Raw genomic sequence first — 15,694 nt, forward strand, 5'->3', positions numbered from 1 at the left:
GACAGGTCATATACTAACATCACGTAAATGTGTTTTTGTAACTGCAATAAGCTTCAGGGAGCGATGGGGGCAGTATCGCCTCTATCGTCTGCCAAGACTTCACTCAATACTAACAAAGAAGAACATGTTGTGAACGGCAAACATGAGGATGGAAGAAAAGGGAAACGGAGATTTTAAAATACGCAACAGCATTTCACAGAAAACTGCACAGAAGTGCATTCGGGCGAGGTTGAGATGGTTTGCTAAAGGTGGGCTGATCAATCCAAGTATTTGTTCTGATATCAGACTGATACTAACGCTATAGGATAGAGACATTGTTTCTATCCTCCAAGTTCAGTAAATAGTTTTTAATAAATAAATCTTTTTTGGAAATGAAAGATCTACTTCAAACATGCACAAATATTAAAAATATGTCCCAGCATTGACCAAACAATCTGTATTTTCCCCCAATAAATTTGTTAGAAGAAATCGTAAAATAAGATGTCCTGATCCACCAAATATAGCAAATGCATCAGTTAATTTCTTGCACAGAACCCCAACACTCTCGGGGTCTCTTCCAAGTCTTTAATTAGATAAGAGTGTAGCGAGAAAGACCAAGACGTACCCTCTGGATGACAACGATGTGGAACAGTGATAATTCACAGACAGTTGTGTGGTTAATGGAGTCACTTACAGGTGATCCAGATGGACCCATGTCACCCTTGGTGCCTTTGGGTCCTGGAAAGCCCATGACACCTCCCTCTCCTCTGGGACCTTCAGGACCAGCCGGGCCCAGGAGACCAGGTTCTCCAGGCTTCCCTCGAGGTCCCTGAAAAGAGAAGATCATAAGTTGCTCCACTTTATTAAATGTGAAAAACAGAAATCTGCATGAATTAAATGTGTGTTTATCAAATCAGTGATGGTTAAGTGTAATTATCACCCACACTCTTGGATTTTAGGAACCTCATAAAATCAGACCTGAGTAATAATATGGAGACAACATAATATTACCTTCTCTCCATCCAGTCCTGGTGCACCTGGTAGACCAACTTCACCCTAAGGACAAACCAAGGTCGCATTACCAGCTAGGCAAACCAGACAATTGTCTTCGTTTACAATAGCTGCACATCCACACCAATGCCATTATGACTGAAAAAGAAACCTCTTTTAACACAGCCTGTTTGTTTTAATGCAGACTCTTGCAGCTCTATCTGCAAATCAACATTTTTAAGCAATGCCAGACTAGACATTCATGCTATTATGTAAAATGTCACATTGGGTTGGCTGCAGGTAGAGCAGGTCATCTGCTGATTGGAAGTTTGGTGGTTCATTTCCAGTCTGCATGTCAAATATCCTTGGGCAGGACACTAACCTCAACTGGAGTATGAATGTGTGCGAATGTTAGCAGTTATGTAGAAACAGAATAGGAAAAAACTGCTTGTATGAGTGGGTGAGTGAGGCACTGTCAGTGCTCAGGTAGAATAGGGAAGGGCTATATAAGAATGAGTCCATTTACAAGTCACATGTCCTAATAACAATAGTCTAATCTGGAGGAGATGAAGGCATGAACAACATCTCCAAGTCACCTTTAGAGACAAAAGTCCTGAGTTTAGTGATTTTTCTTAAGTGAAGAAAGAAACAACGGCTCGCAGACTTGATTTGGGCACCAAAAGTCAAAGATGAACCCAAGTGTCCGAGCAGCAGCTGAGAAAGACACCAAACGTTGTCTGTTGTCTGTATTAAGCTGCAGAAAATCGTTTACCAATTGTTTGCCATCCAGCCATTAATTGTGTTAAGACAGTCCAATTTATCCAGTTCTTGGAAAAATGTTAAAAAGTTGTTACAATCTTTATCTGAAAAGACAAACAATGCTATTCTGTGCATCAAAGAAAACCCTAGCATCTCTTTTTCCTACTCTCACATTTTTTATCATTTTCTTTTTTATTAAAAGGATTTTTTTCCTTTTAATAACCCTTATGTGCCTCAAGTTTTCTGGCTTTCCACAGCTGCTCAGCTCTACAGCTTGTCCGGTACAATCTGAAGGAAGCTGCACCCAGTTTTATACCATCAGTCTCAGATTATTAGCAAACAATTCTACAGATTCTTCCACCACAGAGTAATAAGTTGTGAATGCTATGCATGAACAGCGTGTCAAGGCTAGAAGATCAAATAAAAGACATTTATGGTCACTAATAAAAATGTCTTCTCACACAGTAACACAATAATGTAGCACATTAATAAATTGTCATTGCCAATGTCAAATTTACTACACAAGATTTTTAGTTATCACCTGATGGACAAGCAGAGAAAAACAATTGATCACCAAACCCAGCCTGTGTAGACCACAGAACAAACAAACTGAAACCATAGGGGAGTGTGAAATATGCACATTACCATATATTCATTGTGAAAGTATGCATGTTTAGTTATACAGCGTGCAAGCATCATCTGGCATTGTGTTATTCTCAAATACTCTCCTACCTTGGCTCCAGGGATCCCAGGTGTCCCTGGAGGTCCAGGTAATCCAGGAGGGCCCTATAAGGATGAGAGATTCAGTCATGAGATATGTTTGCATTTTGTGCAATACAATCGAGAAAATACTCACCATCAGGGGGATGTTGCGGATATCCTGTGAAGAAATATTAAATGTTACTAATGCTTTATTTAATGTTTGTAGCTGAGAAAGTGAAACTCATATGAAGCGACATACGTTTTCATACTGGATTTCAGCCCTTCCTGGCTCCCCAGTCGGGCCTGGCAGACCCTGGAAGGTGCAGACGTGCCATTTGTCAACTCATTGGACATATCTTAATAAACTTTTATTTCATCCAGAACTTACCCTTGGGCCAGCTGGGCCTTGAAGACCTGCTTCCCCCTATAAGACATCAGACTTTGGTTAGGCACAAATATTCTACAGGATTCATATTTTTCTGAATAATTTCAAAATTAATTTCTAATGCTCTTATCCTACTCTTTCTCCCTTTGTCACCCTGTAATAACAATATTCTAATATTATGCAGTAACTTCACATAGTTAGAGTTACTTAAGCATTTTTAAGTAATAATTGCTTTGCTGTTTCATGGCATTGTATTTCACTCACTCTGGGTCCTCTTAGTCCTGGCAGTCCAGGTGAACCAGGCTCTCCTTTCATTCCCAGGGCTCCAGTGTTCAGCTCTCCTTTCTCTCCCTGTCATGCATATAGAAAAGTCTTAACCAATGGCATACACTGTTATCTCCAATTTTATCTCCATGACAATCAAGAATAATCGGTCCACTGAAGAATACTGTCAGCAGTCCCAGAGCAAATAAATAGATAGTAAGCTGGTACGTGGACCTGGGGGACATCGTTGTCTAACAGTTCTGTCTTCTAACAGTTAAACATTTACTGTTTCATGAATTGAACAAATAGCAATATGAAGGTTGATAGAAATGATTGGTAGAATAAGCCAGCTTCATAAAAACAGTCATTAAGACTACACATCAAAGAGGGAGCAAAATCCAGCAGCACAAAAAGACAAAAACAAATCATCATACAGAATAATTTTAGTTTCACAGACATCCAGGTATTACAACAATAACAAGGTACAACCAGGCAAGAATATTATTCTTTTTAAGTTCTAGATGCCTGCTCGTCAGGTACATCAGGGGTACTAGAGATGCCAGTAAAAGAAAAGCACGTCACTGATTGGATATGTAATAACGGCTATGCCCACTCCACAAAAATGACTTTAAGTTTACACAGGAACACTAGAAAGCCCTGGTTCAGCCCACCTGCTGGAGATATAAAGGCAAAAGAAATAAAAAGTAGAAAAACTCCACTTTCTTGTCCAGAAGAAAAACATGCAGCCATCTTGGAACGGATATATTCACTGACACACTGAAACGGGTGAGTTACTAACAAGCTATGATGACAGAAACATGACAAAACCACCACAAATAAACAAAACCACTATGAACCACAAAGAGTGAAAACAATGATAGTGGCCGCCTCGTGGTAGATTCTAGGTGATGTTCAGACGGGGGTGTCACGGGGATTCAACGTAAAAATCCTACGCCGCCTTGTTCTCGAGGTATCATGTTAACAAAACTTTCAGAAAGTGTCTGTGAGTGTTCATCACGACGTATCCTTGGTAATGAGGATGAGACATGACAAGGGCGCACCCCAGGGGCCAGAAGGAGGTAGAGAAAGACGTAGGAGACCTGGGCCATCTACAGCTCCCCAAAGTACTCAAGACCCAAGGCCACATATCTATAAGAACTGTTTGCACCCCAGAAGAAGAATGAAGGCCCCCAACTGAGCCCTCACAGCCAAAAGACCAGAGCCCCAGAGAATCAGAGGCAAGGGGCAGCCCAACCTGCCGGAGGCTGACCATGTCAGCGTGACCCGAGATTGGTGCCCAAGAACCCCCTGATAACCAGCAGAGCGCCCTCCCCATGACAAAGAGGCCCAAGGCACCTTGGACCACAACCCCCAAGGAAGCAGGCTGATAACCACGGTCAGCTTTTTACCCAGCAGGGTCGGCCTGATGAAAATTGATGAAAATGTAAAAAAACATGAAAATGTAGATAAAGTTGAGCAGCTCTGAGTGGGGCTGGTAAGTGAAGTGAAGGGGGTTCAGGTGTGGTCTGACCAGAGGATGGAACTGGTCGAGGTTCATGATGAGAAATGTCAGCACCACAGATCTGCAATCCTCAGGCCTGGAGGGGGCATCATTGATGCAGACTTGCCTGAGTCTCCTCGTTTGTCTCTGAACCTGGTCATGAAGGAAAGGGATGGTGGGGAGGGGTGTGAGGGGAGGGAGCATTAACTGCAGCGTCGACTCTGTTGAAGATTAAATTCGTTGGTCCTCACCGCCCTCTGCTGGTGGATGAATCCAGTGATGGTCTAATGGGATTTAGGATTCACACACATCTTGATGGCAGTGATCCATCTTCCTAAAGAAAGACGTAGCGTGTTCCAGTGGTCCAGCTCTCGCTTTAGACTTAATAGCATATGTTCATAATAAGCCTTATAAAGTTATATTACCCATAGATTTAGGGAGGGGTGGCCATCTGTCGCCACTGGTTACCTCTTAAGTAAGCTTCTTAAGTAAGCTCCTTAAGTAAGCTGCAGATGATGCAAAGATGACATGATCTTCTTCTGAGAGAAATAGAAAATTAAATGTCTGCTTAGACTCTACTTTTACAGATTGTGTTCTCAGGATGTTCATACTCAGTGGCCCATGATCTGAGATAACTCGACCTCCATAATCGCATTCACATGATCACATGTATTAGAATTTATCAACGCATTAATATGCTTAATGGAGAAGAAAGAGTATGCTCTTGAAGCTGGGTTATGAACATGCCACACATCAGCCACCTTACTTTCAATCAATCAATCAATCAATCAATCAATAACATAGTTTGGGCGGACTTTGACAGGGATGCCCTCCCACGAGCACTGAAAGGTGAGAGCACACAGTTTACATCGCTGTGAATTATAAGAATATGGGTCGACATATTTTGTAAATGAGAAGTTCATTAATAGTGCAGGATTGTCCTCGTTAGGTGCAAAGAAGCATCGTTTTCCAGCCACAATCACATATCACCCAGTTGAATCAGCCTTTACATTATAAACCGCTGCCCCTCTTGATCTTGAGTCAAAGTTGGACTGAAACACTTCAGCTGTGCAGATATGGGTCTTCTGCAGAAAATGCACTGCCTGTGTTTAGCTGGTTTAAAGATCTAATAACTAAAATTTCATTGACCAATTGCTGCTGTAATGGAGGTTGTGCTCTCCGAGTGCTTCTTGTTCTTACAGTGATGTGACATGGACCTTCAGCACCTCCAGACTGGTCAAAAAAGCCCAACAAAGATCGCTCTGCCTGAGAAAGTGCAGTGAGCAGAGTTCCCCTAGAAATGGCTGCTGGACTTTTACAGGACAAGCATTCAGTTGGGATGTGGAGGATCAAAACACAAGAGTTCACTTGAGATGATCCCAAAGTGTCCCATTAGTAACTCAAAGGTTTGTCCAATGTTCACAAAGTTAGCATTTTAACACTTACTGTGACACAGTGTGTGTAGATATATGTGCACTGACAAAGTTTCCATCACAAAAACAAAGTACACAAACAGATAAGACCAATCGGCAGCTCTTACACTGACAGAGACAGTAATCAGCCAGCGATGACACTGCAGTATTGCTGTCATTGTGTTTGTGTTGCAGCCCAGTGTCCTGACAGTCAAGAAGCACAAGGAGACACACCTACTGCCAGAGTTTCCATAACCGCTTACAAATCCATGTGTGCACCAACGAGTGAAAGTATCGGCTTCAACACCCATTCAATGTGTCACAAAGACACAGAAACAAGAACAACGCCACTGAAAAGTTTCATCTGAAAAATCAGCATATGTGCATCTCCAAAAGTTGATTCTGTTCATCTGGACGCAGCGTTTTGTGGGAGAAACGTTTCGTCATCATCAGGTGACGTCTTCAGTCTCAGCTGACTGCAGGTTTCTTATAAACAGGACATTTGCATAATGAAAGTATATGTGCAGTCACCATGTCATACTGAATACCTCATATTCTAGCAACTTTTAAATGTCTTTTCAATTAGATTTGCACAGTTTACTGTTCTAGCCACCTCTAGTCTGTTTCTATCCTTTGCAAGTCCTTCCTGCTGCGAATCATGAGCAGATGAACTGTCAACAATGAGTAAAGTTCAACTAAGCAACTAAGATGTCTTCATAAAGTCAGACATTGGACTGGATAACAGAATGACTTGTGTGAAATAATGTCTATCTCCCTATCTTATTCTTCATCATTTCCTCCGGCTATTTAATCGTTCCTCCTCATTTGCAGTGAAGGAAATTGAAGTGCCACTGTGGACACACACGTCGCCTGGTCATGAAATCCAGGATCTTACTGCTATTGTATTAAAAAAACTGGGAGCAGAACAGACGATTTTAATCAGAAACACCACCTATGTTAGTATTTTGAACAATGACTGATGCAGGTGTTGGATGTGTCTGCTCCCTGTGTGTCATTAGACCTGAGCTTCCTGCTGGGAGTTTCAGGAGTTTCTCTGAGATTATAGGACCAATTTCCCCTACGTTCATAGATTATTCTTCCTTGTGCAGCTATTTCTGGGCACTGAAGGTTCAGCCTGGGAAATCACTTTCTCTTTATTAAAGAGTAAAAGCCTTCACAGATTGCTGCTCCCTGTGGATACTAAATGCTATACAAGTTTAACCTTCCTGCTGCCACCATCTGTCTGAGGCCCCTAATGGAGAAAACATACCCTGCCATCCTAATGTGGCCAGTACAGAGATGTGCTATGAGCCCAGGTCTGCTGGGACTGCTGCTGACAGAGGAAGCAGAGTCCACCATGCAGAAAAACAAGACCATAAATGTCTTCATATTTAATTATTCTTTGGTAAAGCCTCTAAGACATGACGAGCATCTAAGACACGAGTCCATCCAGGTAAGTTCCAGTTTCCTGTGTTCAGAGACAGCAGAAGGATTTGAAGCCTGTTTCTCCTGATTCATACATTTAAAGCATGTCCTCTCACCCAGACTCCAGCAGCGACATCTTGGCATGAATAAATAATCCTTAAAATACCACACACACAAGCTCCCTGCCCTCCTTCTTTCACCTCCCCACACAGTGCAGGGAAACATTAGCTCAAGCAGGCAGTCCACTTCATCCAAGGGGAAACAGACGGCAGGGAGACGGGGAGCTGACAGAAGGAGAGCTACAGCCTCCTCTTGTTAGCTGCTTAAACTATAGAACTGAATTAAATCCTCTCGTGGAATTAAGGCCAGAAACTATGAAGGAAGTCTGTGTCGGGCTCTTCAGCTTTGAACTCAGCTTTGCTTTACTAAAGTGAGCAGTTCAGAAAAACAAAAGGTGCCTTATTTTACTTCCTCTTACCTTATTTCCTTGGTCTCCTCCAACTCCCTGTGAAGCAGATAACAATGCTGTAAATTTAACAATAATTATACTCTCCACTAGATGGCGCACACGATATTTTGTAGTCCTAATGTTTCCTGTCAGTGAGCTGATGGGCTCATGGCAGAAAACAGATGAGATGGAACATTTACAATAATCTGCACAGAAGGAGAAGCAGCTTATTTTCACAAGTGAAAGCTGAACGTTTGAGCTCCTGGGCAAAATCACATCTTATAGATTTATACTGTGAATTTGTTGCTATAACTGTTCATATCCAGATGGCAGAGACATTAAAATCTGCAACTGTTTATTCAATTATACAGTTTGGACAAAGACACAAACTAATAATAATATTGTCTTTGTATGTCCTGTCCACATCAGAGCTATCAGAATCATTGTGTGAAGGACAGTCTGGAGGATTTATTTTCAGTACAGCTTTACTGGTCCACTTGATTGACATATTTTATTTGACCTTTATTATTATTATTAATATTTATTCATTTATTTTTTTTTTCATTTTGAGTTATTACACTGAGAACGTCTGGACCGGAGGACAGGAAAGAGACAGAAAGAGAAAATGGGAAGAGAGTTAACAGAAGGAGAGAGAAAAGACCAGCAAGGAAAACCACAGCATCCACAACCGTAAATAATAAACAGTATAAATAAATAAATAGTAATATTGTCACCAGTGATAGGGTTTAAGGCACTTGTCATCAGGAGAAAAGATCTCTTGGAGAAAGCTACTGTATCCTGCAAACTGTCCTCAAACCTGAGAGGATGATCTTAAAAGCTTAGAGTGTGTTGGAGAGTTTCTCCTGATGCTTCAAACATAAAGCAGAAGAAAGGTAAATACCTTTGGGCCTGCAGGGCCAACATCACCTCGATCCCCCTGTGGAGACAAACAGACACACATACAAACACCAAAATAATAACACTAATAAACACTGAAAGCACAGTAACAGCCAACAGATGATCAAAGTGAGAAGTGGTGTCTCGAAACTATTAAAACTGAGCCCTATTTCTTTATTTCCCTTTAAAACTAAAAATATAAGAGTTCATTATGAACATAAAAATAAATAAAATACTAAAATAAAAATAAATAAAACACTAAAATAAAATAAATAAAATACTAAAATAAAAATAAATAAAATACTAAAATAAAAATAAATAAAATACTAAAATAAAAATAAATAAAATACTAAAATAAAAATAAACGAAATACTAAAATAAAATAAATGAAATACTAAAATAAAAATAAATAAAATACTACTTCCTTAATCTTTCTGCTTTGATCGTACGCTCAAAGCTACACGATACATACGTCCATCATTAGTAAATAAGTGGTCATTTCTTCCTGTTCATAAGGGAAAATGTGTCTACTGGGATATGCATTTCACAGCAGCATAGTTAAGATAATACTTTTTAAATGTAAAACACAGCAGGGAGCTCACCTTTTGTCCTGGCACACCTGGCTCACCCTGAAGACATAAAACAATAAGTATATATGTATACAGCATCTACACATTCAGCTGTGATTTACAGCAGTAAGCACATCTCTGCGTCACATCTGAGCTCACAGTCCACATTCCTGCTTTCAAACCATCCATAACAATTAATGCATGATGTGGAGCGTTTGCATCAGTGAAAACTTTCTGACTTGTCATGTGGCCTGTTTGACTCCTACAACTCTAAATCCATCACGGCTGCAGTGATGCTGGTTTTATTTTGCACTTTGTATTAGAATGAATGTTTTTTCACCTTTAGTCCGGGCAAGAGCTGCATAAAGAAGGAAGAAGAACGTTAATGTTGCATGAATTAATAATGTGAAGGCTCTAGAAAAACATGACACAACACTAATGCTTACCCTTGGGTCTTTTCCAGGTTTGCCTGGCTCCCCAGGTTTACCCTGTGTGACACAACACTTTGTTTTACAAAGACTATACGAGCCATGTCATAATCTTGTGAACAATGACATTATGCCCCTCCCATAGTGAGAGCATAACAGTAAATACATTCATATAAACCTTTATACTAGTGAGTCTCTTAAATCTAGTCTGAGATGGAAAAGTCTGTTAAATTTAAATTTGACACCGTGGTGCGTGGCACCAGAGGATATATAAAGAGGTAAACTCAGAGTAAGACTCACCGGTGGGCCGTTGGCCCCATCCGATCCCGCTGTTCCTGGTGGGCCGGGTGGCCCCGGAGGTCCCGCAGGCCCCTGTACTCCAGGCTCGCCCTGCTAAGAGAGTTCGAGTTAAAACCTGTCATTCTACAGTGAGCCACACCAGCCATGTCCAAACAACCTCACACCACACTGCAATCAGTTCAATAAAGGGTGGGGAGCAAGTGCTGTGGTGCTGGAGAGAGCAAGGTAAGCTAAGGAGCAGGGCGAGCAGTTATTATGCTGGAGAACAATGACTTTTTTCAATTAATACCCAGTTTCTACATGCTTGACCCTCAGCTGACAGGCAAGCATGTGGTCGATAGATGCTCCAATAGTGACCATAGAGTCATTTAGCAATAACACAATCACACAGGTTTCTCGACTGCTGTCCACAGTTAGCAGTGTGGATCAAGAAGACAGTGAATAGAAAGAGTGCCTTTCTTATTCAATGACGTGAACACCTCCCTGTCAAGTATCCAAAAGCTCTGAAAACCAATCACATGATTGAGGCTGGTGTAAAATATGAACACCTTCAAGAACACCATTTTACTTGTGACTCTAGAGACCATCATACAGAGACGTTTAATTAACCATCTTATCTTAAGTCAATGCTACACAAGCTATACAACACAATATTTGTACCATTGTTGTCCAGCTTTATGCACACCTTCATATATATACATATATACACACACACACACGGGTGGCAGCAGAGAGAAGCTGTGGGAAGGAAGAGTTGGATGGCAAGCAGGGGACATACACAATTGTACCTTGAGGCGTTTTAATATTAGAGGGCTTATTGAGGGCATGTTGCGCACGGTGATGGGCAACATCTGCTGGGGGGAAGTCACAAAGCACAGGTGGCCAGCGATGCAAAAAGGTCACAGGGCAAAGGTCACCAGGAGGCCAAAGAAAGGAAACAGGGTAGAAGAGGAGAAAGACGGATAGAGGGGGAGGGATGTAGAGGGAAAAAGAAATGAGGGTGAAAGGAAATGGGAAGTCAAATTAGAAAAAAGGAAATAAGGCTGAAAGGAAATCTAAAGAGGCCCCAGTAAAGCAAACTATAGGCCTGAAGCTGCAAAGGGGATGGTCCATGCTCTGATATGCTCTAAATTATTTTTTTGTTTTGCTTCTCAGATGCCAGCAGAGAGCCTTTCTGTTTACGGTGTGGGATTTGTTGTGGATCAGCATCCCCATTAACTGTTGCTCAGGCCCGTAGATTGCAGCGGAGCAGAGGAAGGAGCCTGTCTTGCCACAAAGAGAGTACAGCAGTAGAGTTACAGTACATATTCAGACTTACTGTGGCCAACTGTCCAACACAGGGCTGTACAATACGTCGCTTCTGTTGAGATGACCAGTGCGATCAGATAAAAGGTCAGTACAAGTAAACCTGTGATGAGAGCTTTGTTTCCCCAAGTGCATGAAACGTGCCTACTTTTTACAAAGCGTACATATTTCCACAAACTTTATGATGCCACTAAAACAAAAGCACCTTTATCAATAAAGTAAACCCACAATGATTCCTGACCAGTCTTCTCTGTCACGTATCCAATGTTACATTTGATTGACTTCAGTCAGACGATGCCTGTTTTGTTATGTAACCAATCAATATTCAGAAGATCACTATGAAGTTCTATGGAAATACATACAGCAGATTATATTAATTATAATTATAATTGAGGGAAGAGTAAAAGTAGGCAAGTCTGCTGCTTTGTCTGCAACCATTGCAGTGATCCACCACAACTGAGAACAGCTTTACATATAAGTCACCTGCTGCTAATATTACGAATGGATCAGATAAAAATGATCTTTCCTGTGGGGTTTATTTGTCTTTATGTTGAGATGTATAAAAATTTAAAAGTATCAGAAACTAAAGGACACTGAAAAACAATGAACATGCTGACAAGTGTAAATTTAAGGCTCTTACGGGGACAAAATAAAACTTGACTGAATGTGTGACTGTGGCTTGTAGCAAAGAGGAGTTTTTAAAAAAAGCATCGAGTAAATACTCAGTAAAGGTTTTGTGTCACCAAAAGGAAATTAAGCTGATCCTGATTAATGAATCTTTATTCTTTTCTCTGGGTGGAAAGGTTGACGAGTGCCTCTGTTCGTGGGCACTGGCTCTCTTTGTGGCATGACCTCGCAGCACCCAGTGAGGGTTATCAAACAGGGTGTTCAGAGACACCCACAAACCTTCAACAGAGTATGACTTGATCGTAATGCAGCCAGGGTTTTCAGAGGAAGATCCTGCACAAAGAGGCCCTACACACCATGGAGATTGTCATTTTAGGCAACAAACCATTTCATATCAAATCAAACAGAAATACATACAGAACTGAGGTCAACATTCGCCTAGCTTACGTAATCAAATCTTTAGTATGAGAGCTGAGACGCAATTTCTCTAAACACCAGGTCTCTGTGGCTTTTAAACCCAAAACACGCTGCGCCAAAAACTGGTCCACCCCAAGCATCGGGTCCCCGACACAAACAGAGTAACATAGTGTAGCTGTTAAGTGCAGGAGGATTGGAAGCATTTATACATCGAGGAAACCAAACAACCTCTGGCTGAGAGGATGGCACAACACAGAAGAGCGACCTCGTCAGGACTCTGCAGTCTTTACACCTACAGGCCAGTGGACACTCTTTCAGTGATGATGTAACATCCTGGACAGGGAGGGACGCTGGTTTGAGGGCGGAGTCAAGGAGGCCATTTACGTGAAAAGGGAAAGACCACCTCTGAGGTTACATCTGTCATCATCTTACAAAGCTGTGATTGCAGCCATTTCCAAACTCTGAATGGTAGTTGTTCAATAAACAACTAGAACCAGATAATTCTCAGAGAAAACTTGCATCAGTCCCTTCATCCAACTTCAAATTACTCAAATGCCAAAGGCCCTTTGAGGCGATGGTAGTGGTGGATGTTGATTATGAGGTTGTGCAGACTGACAAAGGCAGAGCAGATTTACCACCTCAACCTGACCCTCCTGAAAGCATAGAGGTAGGCGGAGCTTGACTCTCTGCTGAGGCAGGTGAATAACTGAAAAGGCAGTGGCGTATTAGAGCCATCTTCACCTGTAAATATTGGAAACGAAGTATTTAAGACACCGTTGCCTGTCTATTATTACTAAGACTAAATTAACATCTGAACTCCACAAACAGCAATTCCCTAAGACTGCGGCCTGGACTGTGTTTATACCATAGGAATGCTCCTCCAGACTGCTGCAGGGGTTTCTTAAACACTTAAAGACTAACTAAAAATAGGCGAATTTATCAGACAAATCTCCATTACATAGCAGACTCTTTTTCCTGGCAACCATACACATCTGTCTCTATAGCATGCTGCAGGTAGGGACCCTGTTTTCCCTCAGCTACCTGAACTGCAGAGACAGAGGCCCAAAGAACTGCAGCTCCACATGTGCTACCTATCATTCATCTATTTTTGTCATCGTTAACGACTCTATTAGTGAATCTCAAAAAAGAACATAATAATAACAGAAAAAACCTGAACAAAAAATATATTTTTTTTGTTTCAAACACACTCAATATGTTAAACTTTGACTTCTTCTGAAAGAGAACCAGCAAAGAATTAGTTAAAATGTTTCCTTACCCGATGTGTGTAATCGCCACAGATACCCTTGAATAAACGAAAAAAGAGGAATTAGAAAGAGATCGTTAGAGTATCAGAGAAATGAAACTGATCTGAATGGCATAAAGAGCCATAACCCTAACCCTAGCCCTTTCACACGGTGAGTGTAGTTTAGTCTATGAAAACTGTGTTGAGTTCTGTAGCTCAAGAAGAGTTTTCCCAAATTTGATAGCATACACCTTGATGGTGTCATAATGTTGCCCTCTGAGGCTGACACACTGCTTACATTACTGCTACCACACACTGCAGAGAGATGCTAGTTAAAGCTGATAAGCACTGTGCTATCTTGCCCTGATTCTAATAAACATGATGGAAGCCATAAGCAGACATCTTTCAAATGTGGACTCCAGAAATCAATGGCCCGTCTTTTATATACAATCTATGCTTCTGGTGCTTTAATTAAATGGTGTGAGTATTTCTTTCATCAAATAAAGGGCAGTACACTCACCAGCCATAATGAAAGAAAAACATGAAAAATAAAAAGCTCACCTTCTCCCCTTTAGGTCCAGGTTCCCCCTGAACACAAGTAAAGAAGAGAGGAGTTGGTTACAAAGGTAGCAAAGAGCTGAGCAGTGCGTAATCAGAGGACTGACATCAGGTTTCAGATACTTACGGGGTGTCCTTTAGGACCACGCTGTCCCTGAAAGACACCAGGAAAACACTTTGTCTTAAATATGACCGAGGCATTGATTAGCTGCTGCAAGGTGTAAAAGACTTAACATGAGTGAAGATAATTTTCTCAGAATAATCAATCAAACTGAAAACTGTTCTAACTTCTTGTTAGGAACGAACCCACTCAGGTTAACTTCCCACTAAGGCCTGGATGTGACCTGCACAAGTAGCTGTCAGATCTCGGCAACTGGTTTATTAAAGAATCAGGAAGAGGGGCACGAATCCATCCAGTCTATCCCAACTTTATATTCATTGTGTTTTTAATTTGTTAAAGACTTTGTTGCACAGGGCCGCTCCACTTGCCCTGTGGGCGGTCTCTGTCTTTTAAACTTGGGTTCTCTACCAGAGACGTAGGATCTTGAGGGTCCTGGGCAGTATCTTTGGTGTTCCCAGGACTAGGTTCATGCGACTGCCGTTCCTGGGATCTGCTTTAGCCACTCTTCTATTTTTGCCATCACTGCCCTGAGTGCTCTGATCACCACAGGAGCACTCCACATCGTTTCTCTCAGCTCTTGGTATTTTTTAATCTTCACATCTTCCTTCTTCCCGATGTTGCTATCACTCGGTATAGCTACATCTAACACTACAGCTGTCTTCCTCTGCTTGAACCTTGCCTGTCTGTATCTGGAAGTCCCACTGGATCTTAGCTGGGTCATTTTCAACCATCCTAAAGGATAGTTGCAGGATGGGACTGCATATGGACTTCCAGTCCCTAAGCCCCATTGGGAGACACCACCAAAGGTGGTTAAGAACAACAGGGTGTCGAGCTCCACACAGTCAAGCCAACATAAAGTGGAGGTTGACAAGGAGCAGAAGAAAGCAGTGACAGATGTGCCTGTCCCAGCAGACAGCAACAAGCAATAAGAAGCACGGGAAATAGAGACGTACCAGGTAGTTACGGGACAAGATTTCTGTTCTGTTTGTGTACTTTTCATGTGATATTATAACGAGTGCTTGATTGGCACTATTTATGTTTATGACTTACCATGTCTCCCTTTGGTCCACTCTGTCCCTTTGTGGAGGCAAAACAATTAAATCAATCCAAACATATAACATCACTAAACTAAAACATAATAATAAAGATGAATTTTATTAATGACCAGTGAAGGAACTAAATTATTCAGTTCTTCCAGTTACAAAAGGAACTTAAGGGAACTCACAGGCTTGCCATCTAACCCAATTGGACCCTAGGAGAGAAGATAAGACAGTACAACATTCAGATTGTGTTATAGCCCCTGATTCACAAAGATGCAATTTCTAACTTTTAGGAAATACACTGGCAGTTAAATAAAGACTGTG

The 15,694-nt window shown here is 41.4% G+C and overlaps 1 protein-coding gene and 1 long non-coding RNA gene across 2 annotated transcripts in view; one reads left to right on the forward strand and one right to left on the reverse strand.

Annotated features, from left to right (window-relative positions):
* Window positions 1–15,694, forward strand: part of LOC146504724 (uncharacterized) — a 236,660-nt gene that overhangs the window by 49,203 nt on the left and 171,763 nt on the right. The gene's annotated exons all lie outside the window — the stretch shown is intronic.
* The window catches only part of LOC146504726 (uncharacterized), a 61,588-nt gene that overhangs the window by 33,894 nt on the left and 12,000 nt on the right, over window positions 1–15,694 (reverse strand). Inside the window, exons 6-24 of the mRNA XM_085183407.1 lie at window positions 15,556–15,582; window positions 15,381–15,407; window positions 14,337–14,363; window positions 14,213–14,239; window positions 13,685–13,711; window positions 12,271–12,339; window positions 10,060–10,152; window positions 9,778–9,819; window positions 9,672–9,689; window positions 9,365–9,391; window positions 8,767–8,802; window positions 7,896–7,922; window positions 3,080–3,166; window positions 2,819–2,854; window positions 2,690–2,743; window positions 2,585–2,608; window positions 2,461–2,514; window positions 991–1,035; window positions 674–808 (exon numbers count right to left, since the gene is read on the reverse strand). Coding sequence (XP_085039533.1) covers window positions 674–808; window positions 991–1,035; window positions 2,461–2,514; window positions 2,585–2,608; window positions 2,690–2,743; window positions 2,819–2,854; window positions 3,080–3,166; window positions 7,896–7,922; window positions 8,767–8,802; window positions 9,365–9,391; window positions 9,672–9,689; window positions 9,778–9,819; window positions 10,060–10,152; window positions 12,271–12,339; window positions 13,685–13,711; window positions 14,213–14,239; window positions 14,337–14,363; window positions 15,381–15,407; window positions 15,556–15,582 — 882 coding nt within the window. The remainder of the gene's footprint in view (window positions 1–673; window positions 809–990; window positions 1,036–2,460; window positions 2,515–2,584; window positions 2,609–2,689; window positions 2,744–2,818; window positions 2,855–3,079; window positions 3,167–7,895; window positions 7,923–8,766; window positions 8,803–9,364; window positions 9,392–9,671; window positions 9,690–9,777; window positions 9,820–10,059; window positions 10,153–12,270; window positions 12,340–13,684; window positions 13,712–14,212; window positions 14,240–14,336; window positions 14,364–15,380; window positions 15,408–15,555; window positions 15,583–15,694) is intronic.

Source organism: Neolamprologus multifasciatus, chromosome 13 (genome assembly GCF_963576455.1).
Source record: "Neolamprologus multifasciatus chromosome 13, fNeoMul1.2, whole genome shotgun sequence".
In the NCBI taxonomy this organism is placed as follows: domain Eukaryota; kingdom Metazoa; phylum Chordata; class Actinopteri; order Cichliformes; family Cichlidae; genus Neolamprologus; species Neolamprologus multifasciatus.